Here is a 19,648-nt window from a genome sequence, read left to right on the forward strand (position 1 = left end):
GGCCATTGGACCTGGATTATCATGCTGTCGATACAAGCTTATTTGGGTATTTGAAAAGGATGCGCTGCTTGTTCGCATATGGTCAGTGATGCTTTCGGCCCCGCCTTCCATCGATTTGGTGATGTTGCAGCTGGTGTATAGGATGGAGGCTGAGATATCAGGGTCATTTGGCTCAAAGGTGGTGTTGAAAAAACATAGGCTTTGGCAAATTTTGACCCATTAAGGAGTACTCTCCATATTACCTCGAATTAACTACTCTATTGTTGTATTTGAGATCCTTGTCAAACTAATTATACTGAAATATTTCAGACAGCGATTGTTTTGGTTGTAGATTGCGCAACCTCTCTATCTGTATAATGAAATCCAGGCCAGGGGAGAAGAGGATGTCGTTAATCGTGATGTCTTGGAGTGAAAAGAGGCCTTGGAAAGATCGCAGTTGGACAGCCGAACGTAAACGCAACAGTACATTCAGCGAGAATCTTGCCCTCATCGGGAAGTATCGTTCTTCAGATCTAGTATTGCCGAAGAAAGAGTTGAGCCCTGCACTGTAATCGGTGGGGCAGATTGGTGTCTGCTTTCTTCTCACTGAAAGCCCTTAACGAAAATCGAACCTTCCATAGGAAATATTGGCATTAAAGAAGCTAGAAGGTGATCGAACTTAGCTCTTTATAACTAAACCCCTGCATTCGCTTTGTGTTTGCTACATCAACATACAAAATTACCGCTATTGATCTCAAGAACTGGTCACGTTGTCGATCATGATGCACACCCCACAAGGTACATCGATCTCTGAGGAAGATCTTTCCACGGCTTTGGATTGTTCTCTCAGCTGGAGTCTTCACTTCATTAAAAATAGAAATTGCGGTGTAGGGTTTCCAGCATGACGTTTCATGAGGAACACATCGTTCCACCTTCTGGCCCACATGCCTTGCCGTAGATTGAGACATTGCCTAGGGAGTAGTCAGTCAGTAGGGCGACACGACACCCACCCAACTATTGGCCTCACCTAAACCACACACCCGCCGGTGAACTAGTAGTTGGGTGGGTCATCTCCAGCGAATCTTTACTGTTGTATATTTTTACTATTTACTTATTTCCCATGTCGAAAATGACACAGTGAATATACGTTGTATTGCTCTTTTTCTTCTTTGGCAGACAGATATTCAGCTTATTATCCGCTTCGAACGAGCTACAATTAGTGGCATGAGACATGGCATATAGTCAAGTTGGAATGTGACGGCAGGCTATTAAAATTCCAACGAAGTGTTATTTTCCCTTTTTGAGGGCTTATTACCACGCAGCAGGCTTGGTTCAGGTTTGTTCAATTGATTAGCAACATTTCCCGTAAGGCGCTCTAAATTGAAATGACCTCAGGCTGCATACATTGTAATATATACTCTGTATCGTAAAAGTGTTGTATAGGCCAACCTCTGTGTCCCACTTGGAGCCCCATCCTATCTAGTGTGCCTCGGTTTTGGATCAGCACTCTTTTGGGCCGAAGTTAGGCGATCGCGAGATCTATGATCTCGGATTGTTTACTTGGCATTAATTTTCGGTTCATTAATTGTCAATCCACAAGACTCTCAATGGGTAGGTAGCTTTCTTGGTACCCCTTGCATATGACGTCGGCGAGGAGAATATATGTCGTACGTATATGCCTGAGATCCTATTCTTCCTAAATTTCGGGGATCTACGATCTGAGCGATCTCAAGATGCATTCCAAGTTGTACGGATACAGCATGCTAGACTCCCGTTCACATTCACTTTTGACCTCATTCGTATCTGTACGAACCATCAATTCCTACGTAGTTCAAAATCGATGGCTGCAGTGAGCAGATCTGTATCTTTGCGCCATAGTGCACTAAGGTTAGAGTGAGAATTTCAAGTAATATATTTGCCCTCGGCCTCGATAGATCATTCCAATGAAGTGGTAGATAATATAACAGTGAGTTTTCACCTAGGCGTATTGGTACGAGATTCATGCCAACAGGATGCGTGTAATCTGTACTGTCAGTTTCGGGCATCTCGGTCTCATGTACGGATTACACTTTCGGGGATCAACGTGATCGACATAGACTAGGGCGACGGAATGATCGTATGTAGTAAGTAGGTATACTCAACAAAAGAAATCGTAAATATGAAAAATGGAAAGAGGCAATACTATTGGCTTTAGTGGAGCTACCGTGAGACCATTCATGCACATGAAGAATTTCAGGAATGATGTAGCCCAGTATTGTCAGTGGGGATTTTGACAACCATATATAATCTATTCAATAGACGAGTGCCAGAAACTTCGTTCAATTTACTCTAGCTCTGTGGTTTTCTGTGGTTTTCTGTCTCCCTCAATACCAACATTCCAAAATCTAAACAAAGCTGCCGTCTACACAGCTGGTCTCAAAGGTTCGATCATATCTAGTTTTGGTTCCAATCAAGTCGGTCTAGATCTAATAATCCGCCTAGAAAAGTCAACATGAAGCTCTTTATTCCTCTTGCTGCCCTGGTCGCGGTTGCCATTGCTCTTCCCCAGGGCAATCAGGGTAACGGTGACGCCCTCATGAGCCGTGCCGCCCAGGTCGACTATGATAAGCGTGGCCCCCAGGTCGACTACGATAAGCGTGCCCCCCAGGTCGACTATGATAAGCGTGGCCCCCAGGTCGACTACGACTAAACCGCTCGTAACCTTTATGCCGATTAAAGTTGCGACGGCCATTTAGAAGAGCCGGGAGGAGGAGGAGGGAAAGGAGGAGGAGGAGGAGGAGGAGGAAAGCTATAATAAAGGCCTTTGACATGAAATAAACACCGTGATGTATTACTAAATTTATGTGGTCCGTCTGGGGAATGTTCCGTCAGAAATGTTGTGCATGGAACAGAATCCGCTGTAACGCGTGTCCGAGACAGCAAAAGCCGCAAGGGATACACACAGGAACCTCTGGCTTTGATTATTTTTTTTTTGGCATAATAGCAAACAAGCTATGCTAAATCATTTTGCTCATTTAATTTTTTTCGAGTTCTTCTTAGCCAGAAAACAAGAAATAGTATAACCCCACACATGACGACGAACAAGATGAGAGTTATGGACCACTGATCCCAATCCCTAAACCAAGTCTGAACCGCACTCTGGCCATTATCGACGACGTGGTGGATTGCATGTACAGGTGTGGCGTTGCGAATACCTTCGTTGGCTCCATTGACAGCCTCAATAATGGCCCAAGGCAGGAGACTCGCGATCTCCAATCTTGTCTCGAATCCATTTTTCTGGAAGGTGTCAACCAAGTTGTAGTCATCTGCCTTTTCTTTTGCGGCATAGACTCTCCAGCCATGTACTTCAGTTGCACCATTCCACGAAACATAGTACACACTCGGTCCGGCCTTGGATGTTGCCACAGCGTGGACGTCCGGACTGGTGATCGGTGAGGTTGTAAAATTTGCTTTCCATGCGCGGTACATATATGCACCTTGATCCCGATCTACGATATTGGCTTGGAACACAGTATGTGATCCGTCTGGTGAATGTTCCGTCACATTGAGGGTACCTCCCCAATGAGTAAATGCATTTCCGCCGGGTAAAATCTGGAGACTGCCTTTCTTCCGGCTAAGATACCCATTCGGAGCTGGGTAGCGACGTATAAGAGAAGCATGCTTGTTTATCAAATCCAGCTGGAGTAAAAGTCCTGAGGATGAGTTTGCGGTCTGCTTGTTTCCATCATTGCCGTTGTTGAAAACAGATAGAACGGCGCTGGTGTCATTTTCCGATTGTAATCGAACACAGTGCTGAGAACTGAAATTCAGAGCAGGCTCGAAGGTAAAGTCGGAGCGATTACCTCCAAGCCGCCACAGAACGGTACCATTCTTACCGGAGATTTTGGCAATTGTACTTGTATGCCGCGCGGATATTATATAATCTCCGTCTCTGGTCTTATCAACAGAATTGATATGGCTTGGGAAAGTTGTTAATGATCTTAATCATGAAGTGATAGAGCCAGGGAAGAGACTCACAAATAATCCCAAGGACTTTCGGGACTCAAAGCATCCCCCCAACTAGGCGTTCCGATATCCATGTGTGATTCTGATAGATCAAAATGATCTAGGGCATCCCATTCAAAATTGACGGCCCCGGTTTTGACATCAATCTCTTGGAACCCACTAGTTTTGAGATATCCAAATATCGGGCCTCCCACACTTGACAGATCCCGTATTCGTGGCATATAATGGATTGTCACTATTCCGGCTCCGTTGTCGACAGAGTTGAGCTCGTGCATATCAAACGATTGCCCACCAGTTATCTCAATCAGTCCTGCCTCTTTGGAGATAGCGAGGTCACGGCTAACAGCCAAAGCTGGGCCACTTGCTTTAACCCCTTTGCCATGCCGTAAATCTAGCATGCATAGCTTTTCTTCGGCAGCAATTTGGCAAGGAGTAAAGTTGTTGACCTCATGTTGCGTTATATTTGCACCATGCCAAACTAATTCCTACAAGAAAAGATCAGCTTTTGATATTTTGATCATGACCGTAGGTTTTTAAAACGTACCCCAGAGCTGCTGTAGATATATGGCCCAGTCGTACTCTCTGATACATTTGCTGGGGACAGAAAAATGTGCGCGGGGTTGACAAAGCTCTTATCATACTGTGTTACTTCCAGTATGGGCGCGCATAAATCTGGTCTCTGCGTCATTTCATAAGCAGGGGTTTCTAAGCAGATCGAAAAATTATATTTCCTACTGATTCAAAACATTGCAGCTTAGTTGCTTCCACAATCAATCTACTCCAATGAGAGCAGAATAGCAAATGTAGCAGAAAAGCAGTTCGAAAGTCAAGCATTGGTGTCATTGCTCCATGAAGGAGATTAAAGGGTAATAATCAGTAACAATGATGTTTGTATTCAGGGCGCAAAAGAATGTATACAAGGTTTATGCCCTATTGACGCCAAGCCTCAAAATAATTTCTTGTTTTATGGATTATTTACTCCGTACGGAGTACAGAGCGCAAAAATACTGAAAGGGGTGCAAATTATGAAAGCCAATCAAGGCTGTGGGGACAAAAGAGATTCGGTACGGAGTAGATCACGGTGCTATGGGCTGTGTGGATCGATCATCTTCCTATGTAATGTGAATTTAGCGGTAATTGACTGAATGGAGCTAGGTACTCCGTTACAAGGCGAGGAATAGTTAGTGGATGTGATAGACCCCACAGTCGAACAATTGATTTGTTTATACTCCGTAAATACATTACGATCGATCTACATTCCTCTATCTGCAACATGCTGATCTTCAAGTAAGGAGTGAAGGCATCGGTTGATTGAAGTATTAGGCGGAATGTGGTACATAGCTTTGTAAAGTTGAGTTGACTGGGATATCATCGTCTTTATTTTCAGATTATTCTCATTGTAATGACAAGCACAGTTTCAACCTCATCTATTGTCTTCGGATATTAATGGTAATTTGACATTTGTTTAGATATCAGGTGCCATCCTGTTCGGGAATAGTCTCCCATGCATCTTGAGATAGTCAGCCAGCCCGCTTTCGCTCTCTCTCTCTTCTTCTCTCTCCCAGTCTGCAGTTCACAGTTTATAACTTCATTGTTACTCTCATCATATCTCTACTCTCAAGAACATTATTACAGCAATGATGACACCACAATATAGAGACGAGTTAGAAGCGTAGTAAATTACGTTGTCCTACGAATCATTAGATATAATCTCCTGAATGCCCCCTTATATAATCACCGGATAATCAAACTTTGTGGCTAAGCACCACATTGTAGAGAATGGGATTTTGTGGTCTCTGTAATTCACTCTCCTACACTCTCGGTGTAGTACGGTAACACGATGCTAACACATCGTCCCTACCATAGATATGGTCGTTAGGTACGTCTCATAATAACTATTCAACCTCTACGATGCCCTGCTTACGGACTAGTAGGTTTGCCCGCTCCTTTCAAACGCGGCCCTGTCTTGGTTGCCGCATTCGGCTTTTTTATTCGCCCTTCAGGACTATATTATAACAGGTGTTAGGCCTCCCATTTCTCATTCCACATATAGTCTTCGCTCAAACCTCAAACCAGATTTGAGTTCTTAACATAGACGAATTTTGAGTTCCTCGCAATGAATTAGATTCAACATATTAATAGCTCGACAGTAGCGGAAACCAGAGATGCATTGTTTGTCCATATAGGCGACTGTGACGGCAAGTCTGCCACTTTATGGCATACATTCACCGAGAAGTGCACAAGCCAGGGATGGGTCACCTTTTTCTATCAATATATCTGCTAAACGATCTCGGTGTTCGGCGATAAATGTATCGCAATGCGGCCTATCACGCGAGGAACAAAATTGGCAAGCGAGGTCAAGGGCATTGCCGATTCGTTCTTCGGTGCGTTCATCTCCTAGTTGGTCGACGACAATTTGTACTGTCCTCTTGCAAAATACGCAATCGGAGTTGGCGCTTTTTTGGGCATTTGAGATGGCTCCTGTTGAGTCCAAATATTGTCAATTTCATGGCTTAAGGTCGAGATCTAAGATACATACCATGCGTGAGCATGAAAAGTCCCGAAAATCTAATAACTGTAGAAAAGAGAAGACTCACTATAAGGGGTATGAGGCTTTGGGGGTGAATTTCCAAAAATTGACAGTGAAGACAAATATACTTTCTCAGGGAGAGAGTGTAAATATTTCGATCTATACTTTGACAAAGGCCAGCTAGGTATCCGTATATAGTAGCAACAAAATGCCATTCAATAGGTACAACTAGCTCCACCCACTAGTCAAATCGTGCATATCACACCTAAAAGAGGGGGCAATGTCTTACATCATTGAGATCCATCAAATACAGATCTAAGCACTCTGTCAATGTTCTGGTTTGCAACCTTGCCTGGATGCGAGGGTGTGGCCCCATTTGGTAAATGTCAACTTGCCATATACCGAATCTCTACGACCTCGGTATAGTTTGTTTTCCTTTTTTGGAGCTGAGCAGAACCATTGAATGGAGTGCCAATGAAAACAGAGTCATCTCATAGATTGAGTCCTTGCAGACAATCAGAGCCAACCAAGTTTGGATCCACATAGACATTTTGGTAGCTCTCCGTCTTTAACGTGGAGCCTGAGGATGATCGTGAGTGTGATGATTGACTCAATTTTGCTTGAGTAATCACATATGTATGCTTGGATGAATCTCCATAGATCCAGCTTTGCGATCGCTTACCTAGGTACTAGCCATCTTACCATATGACCAATGCCGCTACCGCGCATTGGTCTGTCTCACCTTAGACAAAACACGGGTTTTAGGTATCTTTTGTACAGGGTTTACATCTAAAGGGTTCTGATTAAATATTCTCAAATATCTTACAATATAAATTACATGATTATAGTAGAGTAATTAGATTAGCCTATAATATCGAAGTAGAATTCCTCATGCCTTTCGAGACATTAAACATCGATTTAGTTACTTTCCTAGCACATCCTTGCTCGCTAGTATTGTATTAGACTGACAGTACAGATGATTCATTGATGATTCCATTGGACCTGGTAGGACATTGCAGAGCCTTTTATGCAAATAGTGGGGATAGTTGGGTCGGTCTATATCGCCCGCTATTCCTCCTTTTCGTCGTGATGTGATCTTTAAAAGAACTTTCACTATCCTTCCATCGTGCGAGTCCAAAAGCCTTTTATATGGTTTTTGTACCATATGGGACTGGGGTTGATCACTATCCCCGAATGGACCGTACTGAGCTGCATATGCGCCTGCAGCACTTTCTAGCAGGAGACAGAAGGTCAACGGGCGACGTGTGCAAGCCCGGCCACAGGAAGTTTCACATAAGGATGTTTGACTCGCGTTGTTTTCGATGTCGTCGGTTTTATCGTAGTTGCTTCTGTGTATATCAGACGCCTTGCGATAGTACCAAACTTTACAGTCGTCTTTAGAATAGGTACATTCGAAGAATGATGACCTCCCATCAAAGGAGACATAGTATTCGCCTCTCGAACAAGTTGGCTCGCACTGTTTGTTTGAACCGCACACTGCATTCTGTTTTAGATAAGCATGGGTTTCTCCCACGAGGACGCTGAAAATTGTTGATGTTTTCAAGAATACCATGTTTGCTTTCAGCAATGTTGATTTCGAGTAAAGGAAAAGGCCTTCTTCCGATGCTTTTGGTAGGCCGTTGAACGAGTTTGAAGATCGCTCAGGTCTTAAGAAATCGTGAACATAGGCTTATCAGATCAACGCTTTGGGGGGCACAGAATATTCTTTTGGGCCTGTTTCCTTTTTCATCTATATGGAGTTATTCCCAAAGCTCCAGGGGTCTGAAGTCACAGACTCAAAGGGGTCTTAAATAATTGGACATCAAGATAAAAGTATATATACTATATAAGAATGTGAAAATGTACAACATAGGTGGTAAATATGAGCTGTATCCACTTGTTAAAAAGAGGTTATTAGTGGTTACCATGATGCTGGTTTATGCGCGATTATTATGGGAACCGTGCGCGGGCCCAGAACTTCAAGAACGTCGAGTATTGTTATGTCACATCCATACTATATTATAAGAGAACTACTATACAATGAGATATTTATTCTTGATGTTATATACAATGTTGAGTAGTCTCATTGTTTTATATCTCAAATATTCAAACTATTAATTATTCCGTAGTCCATAGGGAGTAGAAAAATAGTCCATCTATATGAAACGCACACGCCTTCAAATAGTCGGGATACACTTCACGCTAGTCGCCCACGTTATTTTCTCCACTTCTCCCCTTTCTTCGCGAGCTTCTTTTCTTCTGTTCCTCAGCTCCTGACACATTCCAATCATTCGTTTCCGGGGAATCTTAACCCCATTCCACTCTTTAGATTGAATTCAATTTCTCCGCGTGCGGACACACTCCTTACATCTGCAAGACATTGACCTCGTGCGCCCCACGCGACATTCCACCTATCTCAAGCGCTTACTGAAACCAGGTTATCGGTAAACAATTCCTTCTTCTCTTCAGTCTTCAGCCCTTCGCTTGACTCGCTTTACTCGCTCTACTCCCTCGACTCGCTATCAAACCAACTAACTAACCACGGTTCAACAGCCCAACAACCCGGTCCTGCCACCACTATCATACGGAACGATCTCCGTTCCACAGGAACAAGAACCCAACCCAAATTCCACCACAGCCACCACAGCCACCACAATGGGTCTCAGTCTCATGGACAAGCTACAAGCCAGTATGTCCGAACTTCGCACAATTAATTACCCAAACCCAAAAACTAACGTCCTCAGAACTCGAGCTCTACCGTCTCGAGCAGCGCTATGCCCGCCGCAAGCACCGAAGCACATTCTCCACGGGCGCACAATACGTCGACGGCGAATATGTCTACTCCAACGGTGCCAGTTCACCAACTAGTACCGTCTCCAAACACTCGACTGGCACCTGGCGCCCGTCATGGGGTAGTCAGGCGTCGCGGTAAGGGATACTCTGAGTTATGGCGTTTTTGGTCTTAGCATTTTCATTTTCGCACTTGGAGAAATTGTCTTAGCTTCGCGTGATGCTTCCGTGGAGTTGGGACAGTTCAGATTCGTGTGCAGTCCATGATTGTTTATCTGGGATTTGGATCTCGGTTTTATGAGTTCTATGTTTAGCGGGAACCGGATTCAAAAGTTGTTTTATATTTTCAGCTTGGATTTGGGATGATTTGCCTGCTTTGTTTTTTTTTTATCTTCTGCTGTTTATACGTTACTTTTCTTGGGCTAGGTGCTTATACTTGAAACATTTTGGATCGTTGAAATGGGGTTCTTCGTTTCAACCTTTCTTTTACAAGATCTTCATGCCCCTTGAGATTCCTTTAGGGAATTCTATTTCTTTACAAAGCTATTGAGCAGTGATTACAATGGATACTCTGCCAGTTAGTGGAATTCAATTCAACTTGATATTGAACTCAACCGTTGCAATCTGCCAAAAGACCACTAACAAACTATATATGTACGGCAATAATTTAGACGACCCAGTCCACTGGTAGGCAACAAAAGAAACAGACTTGATAAAGTACCAGAGGTAAAATAGTTCCTAAAAGTGCGAAGCTCACGAAACTCGCACAATATTGCAATTCATCGAGAATTCGTACAAAGGCGGTCACAGTTGGAGGGAGGCTCCTGCTGACATACGTCACACCGCGGTTGGGTCTCCTCATCTCCACGTTGACAACGCATCTTCCTTGATAGCATTCCACCATTCTTCTTTAACCGCTCTAGCTCCCGAGACGATCTACCCTCCATTATTTGCGCGACTCAGCCGACATACGACTTGCCCTCCACTTCCGAGCTCGTGACCATCTGTCGACACCCGTGCACGCGACGCAACAGTCTCTCTCACCATGAGCATTGCCTAACTGCTCAAAGCCGGGGAAAGATTGCAGAACAAGCTGCTTTGAGCGATGGACCAATCAATCCAGCGGTTGTTGAACGACAAGCTATACGATAGGAGGAAGCAGGGTGCTCTGGAGTATGCCTGCCCGGATTCTTTGTTCGAAAAAGGAACCACGTACTGACCGGTGTTGGGGTTTAGACTCGAGAAAGTCGTCCGTGATGCCGTTCTTCAGGGAGATAAGGAGAAGGAGAAAATTCAGAAGATCGTTGAGCAGCTCTGCCACGACTATGCATACGCTGTGCACCAACCTCACGCCCGAAACGGAGGCTTGATTGGTCTGGCTGCGGCCTCCATTGCTCTAGGATCTGTGCGTACTAAATATAGTTGTGGGTTCGGAGGATCGCTTGGCTAATACATGGGATTTAGGAAGGGGTTGCGCCGTACTTGGGTGAAATTGTGCCGCCTGTGCTCGCCTGCTTTTCAGACCAGGACGCGCGGGTTCGGTACTACGCATGCGAGAGCATGTACAATATTGCCAAGGTGGCTAAGGGAGAAATCTTGCTGTTCTTCAATGAGATTTTCGACGCCCTGGCGAAGGTGAGGGGGTCTGATAACTTTGGGCGGGGTGTGCATATGCTGACATGCAGTACAGTTGGCATCCGACTCGGAGCTTTCGGTCAAGAACGGCGCGGAGCTTCTAGATCGACTGGTGAAAGATATCGTCGCCGAGTCGGCAGCTTCGTATGTATCGATTCTGCAAATCAACGAAAAAGAAACGCCTGAAATGGAGAATCAAGACGATACCGAGCTTCCTATGGCGTTTTCTCTCGCCAGGTTCATTCCTTTACTTCAAGACCGAATCCATGTCATCCAGCCATTCACTCGCAATTTCCTGGTCTCATGGCTGACTCTCCTAGACACTATTCCTGATCTGGAGCTAGTGAGCTATTTGCCGGAGTTCTTGGAAGGGTTGATCAAATTCCTTGGCGGGCCAAACAAAGATGTGAACATTGCAACGCAGGCTTTGCTCGATCGGTTCTTGTCGGAGATCAAGAGGATTACACGGCTGAAGAAAGGACTCGAAGAAAGCCGCAAGAGCCAGAAAAGCAACAGGCAGTCGGTTGCCAGTGACGCTATGAGTAATACGACTGAGCAAATTAATCAAAACGATGGTGTCAACGACGATAAATATGATAGCGCGGTGTTGGATTCGGGATCGGATGTTTCTGCTGACGAATACTACGAGGGTGATGGGGATTGGATCCCAGGGCAGGATGTTCATATAGATCATCCTAGGATCCTTGGTATTCTCGTCGGCTTTGTGAACACCTTATATGGTAAGAGCGACACTTCATTAGTATCACCCTTATCATGATCAACGGCTTACCTTCATACAGAGGAGGAAATGCAACTGACGGCCTTACGTTGGATCGACACGTTTTTCGAGATCAGTCCTGAGGATATTCTTCCCTTCGTTCCACGGCTTTTAACCCAGGTACTGCCCGCCATGTCCAGTGGCTCGGATTCAGTGCGAAAGGCAGCAGGCCAAGTCAACCAGTCCCTCATGGGGTATATTTATTCTCTATCCGAGGATACAACCGAAGAATACCAGGCACCTCCGTCAAAGATCCCCTCCACTACAACCAGCAAGGAGACACTGGAGCGACGATCATCGACACCCGGGATACGACCCTCGGAGACATCAAGCGTTGACACAAGGAGGCAGACCCGGGAGAACTCTATCTCGGAAACTCCTCGCAGTAGTAGTGTTTCCACACCGATGCCTCCTACTGATCTCGATTACGCCGCGGCCGTCAGCTCCCTCACCTTACAATTCCTCAATGAAAGCGAGAATACTCGAGTGGCAGCCCTCGCATGGCTCATCATGTTGCACCGCAAAGCCCCGCGGAAGGTCGTCGCTTTCAATGACGGTACTTTCCCGGCTTTGTTAAAGACCTTATCCGACCCCTCAGAGGCTGTTGTGACAAAGGACCTGCAACTCCTTTCGCAGATCTCACGGAACAGCGAGGATAGCTATTTCACATCTTTCATGGTGAACCTGTTGCAGCTCTTCTCCACAGACCGACATCTACTGGAAGTGCGTGGGAATCTGATCATCAGACAACTTTGTCTAAACCTGAGCCCGGAGCGCATCTACCGTACTTTGGCAGAATGCCTTGAGAAGGAAGAGGATCTCGAGTTTGCCAGTATCATGGTTCAGAACCTGAACAACAACCTCATCACTGCACCTGAGCTCTCGGAATTGAGGAAGCGCCTGAGGAATCTTGACCCGAAAGATGGTCAATTGTTCTTTGTCGCTCTCTTCAGATCATGGTGTCACAACGCCGTCTCCACATTCTCCCTCTGTCTTCTTGCCCAGGCGTATGAGCAAGCATACAACCTGCTTCAGATCTTTGCCGAGCTGGAAATGACAGTCAACATGCTGATCCAAATTGACAAATTGGTGCAACTACTAGAATCTCCAGTGTTTACATGTACGTCTCTTTCCATTACCAAGGCCCAACATCTAACAACCCACAGACCTCCGCCTCCAACTCCTCGAGCCCGAAAAACACCCTTTCCTCTATAAATGTCTCTACGGCGTCCTCATGCTCCTCCCCCAGAGCTCTGCCTTCGCCGCTCTCAAGAACCGCCTAAACAGCGTCAGCAACATCGGCTTCCTCCATGGTGCACCCCGCAGGTATGGACCCCGCTCCCCGGTGTCTCCCCCGTTCCAGGTCCCCCGACCCAAGGCTCCCCACCCCAAGAAGGAAAGTACTGAGACCGTCTTCCCCAGCACTATTCAACAAGCCCCGTCAACTTTCGACCGATCAACAGGCACTCGTCTAAAGACCCGCGACGAAAGCACCATTCGCTGGACCGAACTTCTCGATAAATTCAAAGGCGTCCAAGAACGCACCCGCCGCTCACAGTCCTCCCAGCTGTCCCGCGGCTCCGACTCCTCCAACCCAACCCTCACAGCCGCGCTCTCCGCCGCAGCCGCAGACCGCTCGAGAGACCGCTCCGGTCTACCCGATGCCCCGCGCGGCAGTGTCCCCACCAACACCGGTAATGCGCCCGGCCCAGTTACTAGTGCGGCCGGGCGGGCGTTGGAGAGTAATGCGAAGGGCAGCTCGTCTTCTATTCTGGGATCAGCGCATAAGCATAAATCCAGTCTTCCTAATCTGGGACGGTTGGGCATTGGAGGGCGCAAGAAGAAATAGATACCGAGTTACTTCAGTTTTTCTAGTACTCAGGTCCCCTTGATGGTGATACCCGGCAGCCATCATTCGTGAATACTGGCTATTCAATGATATGATATGTTTCCAGGGATCTCAGACGTCCTATATGTATGAATGCTTCTGTTCTTTCGTAGATTGCCTATATCAAAAAACACTTGACACGGCCTTTTGTTGGTATTACTGAATTCGTTCTATGGTCATAATAAGGGCTCCTTATAGAGTCACTTCCAAAACATACGCTCCAAAACATACACCCAACCAAGAATACAAAACCCAAGACGGTGATGTGGCAACTCCAAACTGCCTAAATTTGCCAAAATAGAAAAGAGAAGCTTAGTGGCTGATGTACTGGAAGATAGCAGAAACATCCTGTTCGCTCGTCTCCTGGCGCAGTAGCAGATCCTGAATCTGGTTGAGCGGACCCTTCTCCCCAGAATTGACGAAATGATTCCACGAGCTCGTATCACCATACAGCATCGCCGGAGCCTTGATGTACTGCGTGCCATCCGGCCGGCAGCGCTTACACTTGAACGTATCGTGAGTATCACTGCGGGTATCGGGCTTGAACTGGAAGAGCTCGCGGAGGGAGTCGAGGGAGAAATGGCGCTCGACGTCTTCGGCGGAGTCAACGACACACGACGAGAGAGACTGTTTGTGGGACTGGCGCTGGAAGATCTTCTCTTCGATTGAGCCGGTGGCGATGAAGCGGTAGACGAAGCAGTCTTTCTTTTGGCCATCGCGCCAGACACGCGCCAGGGCTTGCTGGTCGGCAGCCGGGTTCCAGTCTGGGTCGAAGAGGACGAGTCTGTTGGCGCCGATGAGGTTCAGGCCGCAGCCTCCAGCTTTGCTACTTAGCAGGAAGATAAATTCTGGACTGTCGGGGTCGTTGAATTTGTCGACTAGCTTTGTGCGCTTTTTGATGTTCATCGTGCCGTCGAGTCGGAGGGAGCCGTAAGCGCGGGAACGGCAGAGTTTCTCGAAGAGATCAAGGGTTTGGGTGTAATTGCTGATGAGGACAATTTTGTCGTTTGTATCTTGTCGGATGCGGGCCAGCATGCGGTCCAGCACCATCATCTTTCCAGAGTACCAGCTCTTGATCTCTCTATCACGGCCTCGAGAATCGGGAGGTGAATAGTCGTCAGGGAAAGTATGCTCGCTTCCTGGCAGGTCGTTCGCCAGATCCAAGAGATCCGGGTGGTTGCACAGCTTTTTCAAGAGACCAATTGCTTTCAGCGGCTGGCTACCCTTTCCACGAAGAAGACTTTTGATCTCCGGGCTCTGGATGAAGTGGTTGTACAGCCCTCGCTGGAACTGTGACATGTTGCAGAACACAACATGCTCATACTTGACGGGCAAGTATTTCGAAAGAAGCTCATTAGTTCTGCGGATGATGAACTTGTTGACGACACCGGATAGCTCCCTCAGTCTTTCATCGCCCAGCTTCTTTTCTTCGTCCGTGCCTGCGGCATCTCGGCCCTTCAGGATCGGCAGTTCGTACTTCTTCCGGAACTCCATTTGGGAGCCAAGAAGGTTCGGATTTGCGAAGTGAAGAAGCGCAAAGTACTCGGACAGATCGTTCTGGATGGGGGTACCCGAAAGAATGACTCGGCGAGTAACATTGAGTTGGTTGAGAGCGGTCCAAGTCAAACTGTCCTTGTTTTTAAGGCGATGACCTTCATCACAAAGCAGGAGTCCAATTGGTGTGTCGTTCAATGTATCCGCATACATACGGAGCGTCTCATAAGACACAATGAGGACTGGTCTGACAATGCCACGCCCTGATGCGATTGCCCACTGCTTGATTTGGGCTATTAGCTCTGCCTTTGTGGCCTTGCCGTCTATCGCAAAGGGCGTTGTGGCGCCCTTTCCAAGCCATTTGTCTGATACAATTAGCCTGGGTATAAGAATTGATACCGCACATTACTCACCCAGCTCGTTGGCCCAATTGCCGACCAAACTCGACGGACATGCAATGACACATTTTTGAATTGTGGTTTTCCCGGCCTCCGAGGACTGTTTGAGTAACGTCCACATCAATGCGATGCATTGAAGCTGCGAATGTTAGAACAACAAGAGATATTCAGATAATAGAACGCACCGTTTTGCCCAGTCCCATACCATCTGCCATAATACATCCATTCGCGTTCTTGTCAACCAATCCAGTAACACATCGATAAAGAAACTGTCAAATCGTCAGCATCATACCAATGAGAACGCTCAATATGAAATCAATACCTTAACACCCTCTACTTGATGTGGCCGAAGAACCTTGGATAATCTTGGATCGATCACAACAGGCACCTTTGGCCGTTCTTCCACATTTTTCTTGAGTCCCAGGATATCCGCTAAACTCTTGTGCATAATTGGCTCATCAATCTTCTGCACTTCTTCCCCCGCTGCCAGAATTTTGGGTGTAGGTTCTTCGGCGACATCGTCTATTGTTGGGTCATATAACACAATCGCAAACTCCCCACTTGGGTCGTGAAGTGGCTTGACGACAAATGTGGCACCTCGTCGCATACCCAATGTTGGAGCAGCCCGCCCAGTGTTATAGTCGTCTGTGGCTTTGTTCATCGAGGGGATCTGGAATCGAGACCTGAATACCGCGTCTTTGTCTCTCGGTTTGAACACGGGGAACTTGTTGACCTCTCTTGTTGCCAAAGCAAGCCGGTCATCGTTTGTGTATGGCTTCTCTCCATCCTCGACGCTTCCGTCGGCATTGGCGTAATTAACCTTTCGTTTCTTCCTTGATGGCTTTTCAGATGCTCGAGTGGGCGTTGCAGTTCCGGGGCATTTGAAAGGTCTCACAAGGCGATCAATCGAGTTCTGGGAGTTCACTGATTTAGGCTGTAAAGGGGTTTTCACGCCATCGCCGGCTGGTCGTGGTCGATACCTTCGCGATATTAGCATTATGAACAACAGTCATCCACCAATGGGTGAAAAATCTCACATTGATCCAAATAACAGACAAATTACGCAACCCAACTGTACAAAAATCCCAAAGTTGTTGTGGCAAAAGTCCAAAGTCGACGCGCCCCAAGGCTCCTGCCTCGCGTCAGCCTCAGCTTACAAACACCAAAATGCCACGCTCGCACGTGACCATCCGCTTGAGGGGCACACCCCCGCTATTAAGAACTCGGGGGAGCTTCGGAATATCTACTTCTTGAGTCTGTAAATATTTTTTTGGCATTGTGCAAGAAACCTTATGGCTGCCGACTTCTGGGCGGGCTATCTCAGCGGGGCCATTGGGATCATCATCGGCAATCCTCTTGATGTCATCAAAGTTCGGCTGCAGGCGGGCGACTTGCATGCAGATGCATCATCGTCAAATCTAAGCCGCTTTGAAAGAGCAAGCTCTCTTGTCCGAGGTCCGTCTACATTAGTTCCCAAAATTATATTGAAAAACAATCAATTGATCACCATAATAGGCGCTGCTGCTCCGATCTTAGGATATGGAGCTCTGAACGCTATTCTGTTTGTCGCTTACAACCGATCATTGAAAGCGCTGGACGGGTCTGTAACAGATCCCACTAATCCAGTGGGGGTCCCGCTGTACAAAATCTGGCTTGCCGGAGCCGTGGGCGGACTGGCTAGCTGGACTATCTCGTCCCCGACGGAGTTCATTAAATGTCGGGCACAGCTGGACCGGCGAGACGTCTCCTCGTGGGCGGTGGCCAAGGAGATAATCCGAACGCGCGGCTGGAGGGGGCTCTATTATGGTGGAGGGATTACTAGCGCCAGAGACGCAATTGGCTACGGTTTCTAGTACACGCCACCCCCAGATACCCCGTATCAATATTAAATGAGGGATTTAGTTGCTGATCTATTGCAGTTTCTGGTCTTATGAACTGTGCAAAAGATTCATGACTTCTGATGAACATGGCCAATACCAGACCGCTATAAGTATTTTGCTGTGCGGTGGCATTGCTGGCGTTGTCACCTGGGGCTCGGTATTTCCTCTGGATATGATCAAGACGAGATTGCAGGCACAGACTATTGCATACCATCCCCCGGCAACTGAGAGTCAATCCTTGTTACAGCCGCGGCAGACACTGAACTCTTTCCAAATTGCGAAAGAGACGTACCGTGTCGAGGGCCTCAAGGCATTCTACCGAGGTCTTGGAGTCTGCAGTGTGAGAGCGTTCATTGTGAATGCCGTCCAGGTATGTTGCCATTGATCATTGCAATTGAACCCAAACTAATGTCTGAGCAGTGGGCCGCCTACGAATGGTTGATGAAGAGCTTCAATCAATCTTGGGGCGCACAAGTCAGGCTCCAAGAACCCGCGGTGGGTCTGTAAATATGTTCAAAACTGGAGAGGCCATAGAGGTGTAAAAGATAGATAATCTAGAACCGATACAAAACATCTTGAACCTAACTACAGATTTACCGGAAACCGATTCAGGTTAGATTCTATTTGGTATTGAGGGATTTCTATTGGAATTACTCGGAAGTATTGCTAGTAAGGGGTAAATTTCGCTCAGATGCCGTTTTCGCCGAACGTCGGCGGTTTCAAAGTTCACCCGCAAACCGGAAGAACGGAAAGCCGGCGAGTATCGGCAATATCAAAAATAAATGCCTCACGTGAGACTCCACCGATATGCATGAGCGTATTGAGGAATTCAATATCAGAAGCCTAGATGTATTGAAAAAAAGCACTTTTGTAGGTCGATGTGCAGAGAGGATGGTCGTGGTCGCGTAGCAATTGTTCTAAGGATATCCCAGAAGGCGAAGGCCGCAGTTGGTTTATTCCTTCATCACATCAGGGTTTTCTCCTCGCTTGCCGTTGTCAACTAAACCCAGTCCGATCGCACGTTCGGCGAGCTGTTGGCTGTGAGGCTCTTCGCGCAGAATCTTGACTCTATTAAGGTCGATTGTCAGCGATATGATACAGTGCCAACACTTGGGACACTTACCTCTTCTTGTGATTCTTGCCCTTGGTGTGCGCCTTGAGGTTGTAGTCGCTCTCAAACCACTTGGAGCATTCTGTGCAGTAGTTCTTGCCCAGACCGGGCAGGTCTTCTACATCCTTGCTCTTCACATACTGCTCCAAGTGACGGGGAGTCTTCATATCCGCAATGACCTGGTCATAGTCTCTGTATGGAGGTTAGCAATCAGATCCAAGACAACGCACAAAGGCGAGTAAACGAACCTGGTGCGGCGCTTGTTCTTGATCTTCCTGAGGGCACCCATTGTTGATGATAGCCGAAATACCTCGGAGCTTAAGCCGAATAATGCTATCAAAATAGATGCAAGGGAAAAAAAATACTTATCACCGATTTCCGGAGTGAACGATGAGGAAAGCGGGTCAGTTAGTGCTCAGAGACAATAGCGAAGTCGTGGAACGAAATTTCCGCTGACTGTGGGTCGTGGGCAACGATTCAAACGCCCGAGCCATGATTGGCTGGTTATCAGACACGGCCTCTTGGCGACGATGCGGGATTGCCGTCGGCACGCCTCGGTTCAATCGGTTTCGTCACTTGCCGTATACTCTAGGTAATGTATTTTATGACGTTTGCATGCGGTAAGCTTTAATTTGATGTTATTGTCGCTCTAACTTGTATATACTTGGACCTATTGGAATAATTGAAATGATCTTTGATGTCTACATTGTATCATACATTGTATAATGTACAAAATTATACCCAAGCACGTCGTAGCAAGCTCAACTGCATGTTGATCATTGGCCATGTTCCATGAAAATCCGTCAAACCCACATGCCGAGTTAAAGCAGAGGTTGCATACGGGGTACACGCCGAGAAGTTGCACATAACACATTGACCTTTAGCCCTTTGGTCCGAAATAAGAACTGGGCGAAGGGGCCTTCGTAATTGGAAACTCCGTGATTGGTGGCCGAGTTATACCCGTCACATGCCTTGTATCGCTGTTACCACCCCCGGGACATCCCCAGGTGGCTGACCAAATTTCTGCATATCTATATGAAATTCACATGGGAAGCGAAAAGGGGGGAAAGGAATAAAAAAAGATTCGGATGTATTCTCTCATTGTAAATCTACATTTTTTCAAGACAAAACTCGTGAATTCTCGGCCAAAAGCAGCGCCT

General features: G+C 46.8%; 7 protein-coding genes across 7 annotated transcripts; 4 read left to right on the forward strand and 3 right to left on the reverse strand.

Moving 5' to 3' along the window:
* Positions 1-2,470: 2,470 nt before the first annotated feature.
* Positions 2,471-2,786, forward strand: N7529_003657 (uncharacterized protein; the record flags this gene model as incomplete). The annotated part of the gene is made up of 2 exons (XM_057239184.1): positions 2,471-2,653; positions 2,715-2,786. 2 exons carry the CDS (start codon positions 2,471-2,473, stop codon positions 2,784-2,786), a joined length of 255 nt encoding a protein of 84 aa, XP_057098479.1.
* A 331-nt stretch (positions 2,787-3,117) lies between these two features.
* On the reverse strand, positions 3,118-4,672 carry N7529_003658 (arylsulfotransferase family protein; the record flags this gene model as incomplete). Its single annotated transcript, XM_057239185.1, has 3 exons — positions 3,118-3,937; positions 3,997-4,469; positions 4,529-4,672. Coding segments are annotated over 3 exons (1,437 nt in total), but the record flags the coding sequence as incomplete, so codon positions are not given.
* Positions 4,673-9,169: 4,497 nt separating this feature from the next.
* On the forward strand, positions 9,170-9,446 carry N7529_003659 (uncharacterized protein; the record flags this gene model as incomplete). The annotated part of the gene is made up of 2 exons (XM_057239186.1): positions 9,170-9,203; positions 9,259-9,446. The coding sequence occupies 2 exons, from the start codon at positions 9,170-9,172 to the stop codon at positions 9,444-9,446; spliced, it is 222 nt and encodes a 73-aa protein (XP_057098481.1).
* Positions 9,447-10,409: 963 nt separating this feature from the next.
* N7529_003660 (VAC14 family protein) lies at positions 10,410-13,566 on the forward strand (the record flags this gene model as incomplete). Its single annotated transcript, XM_057239187.1, has 6 exons — positions 10,410-10,477; positions 10,541-10,709; positions 10,769-10,939; positions 10,995-11,679; positions 11,740-12,837; positions 12,884-13,566. 6 exons carry the CDS (start codon positions 10,410-10,412, stop codon positions 13,564-13,566), a joined length of 2,874 nt encoding a protein of 957 aa, XP_057098482.1.
* Positions 13,567-13,917: 351 nt separating this feature from the next.
* N7529_003661 (DNA-dependent ATPase RAD54) lies at positions 13,918-16,494 on the reverse strand (the record flags this gene model as incomplete). The annotated part of the gene is made up of 4 exons (XM_057239188.1): positions 13,918-15,464; positions 15,513-15,636; positions 15,683-15,766; positions 15,820-16,494. The coding sequence occupies 4 exons, from the start codon at positions 16,492-16,494 to the stop codon at positions 13,918-13,920; spliced, it is 2,430 nt and encodes an 809-aa protein (XP_057098483.1).
* Positions 16,495-16,789: 295 nt separating this feature from the next.
* N7529_003662 (uncharacterized protein) lies at positions 16,790-17,884 on the forward strand (the record flags this gene model as incomplete). Its single annotated transcript, XM_057239189.1, has 4 exons — positions 16,790-16,952; positions 17,013-17,349; positions 17,417-17,747; positions 17,798-17,884. 4 exons carry the CDS (start codon positions 16,790-16,792, stop codon positions 17,882-17,884), a joined length of 918 nt encoding a protein of 305 aa, XP_057098484.1.
* Positions 17,885-18,330: 446 nt separating this feature from the next.
* Positions 18,331-18,777, reverse strand: N7529_003663 (putative C2H2 finger domain protein; the record flags this gene model as incomplete). Its single annotated transcript, XM_057239190.1, has 3 exons — positions 18,331-18,445; positions 18,501-18,680; positions 18,737-18,777. The coding sequence occupies 3 exons, from the start codon at positions 18,775-18,777 to the stop codon at positions 18,331-18,333; spliced, it is 336 nt and encodes a 111-aa protein (XP_057098485.1).
* Between the last annotated feature and the right edge of the window lie 871 nt (positions 18,778-19,648).

This window comes from Penicillium soppii, assembly GCF_028829465.1.
Source record: "Penicillium soppii strain IBT 18220 chromosome Unknown utg000004l, whole genome shotgun sequence".
Lineage (NCBI taxonomy): Eukaryota > Fungi > Ascomycota > Eurotiomycetes > Eurotiales > Aspergillaceae > Penicillium > Penicillium soppii.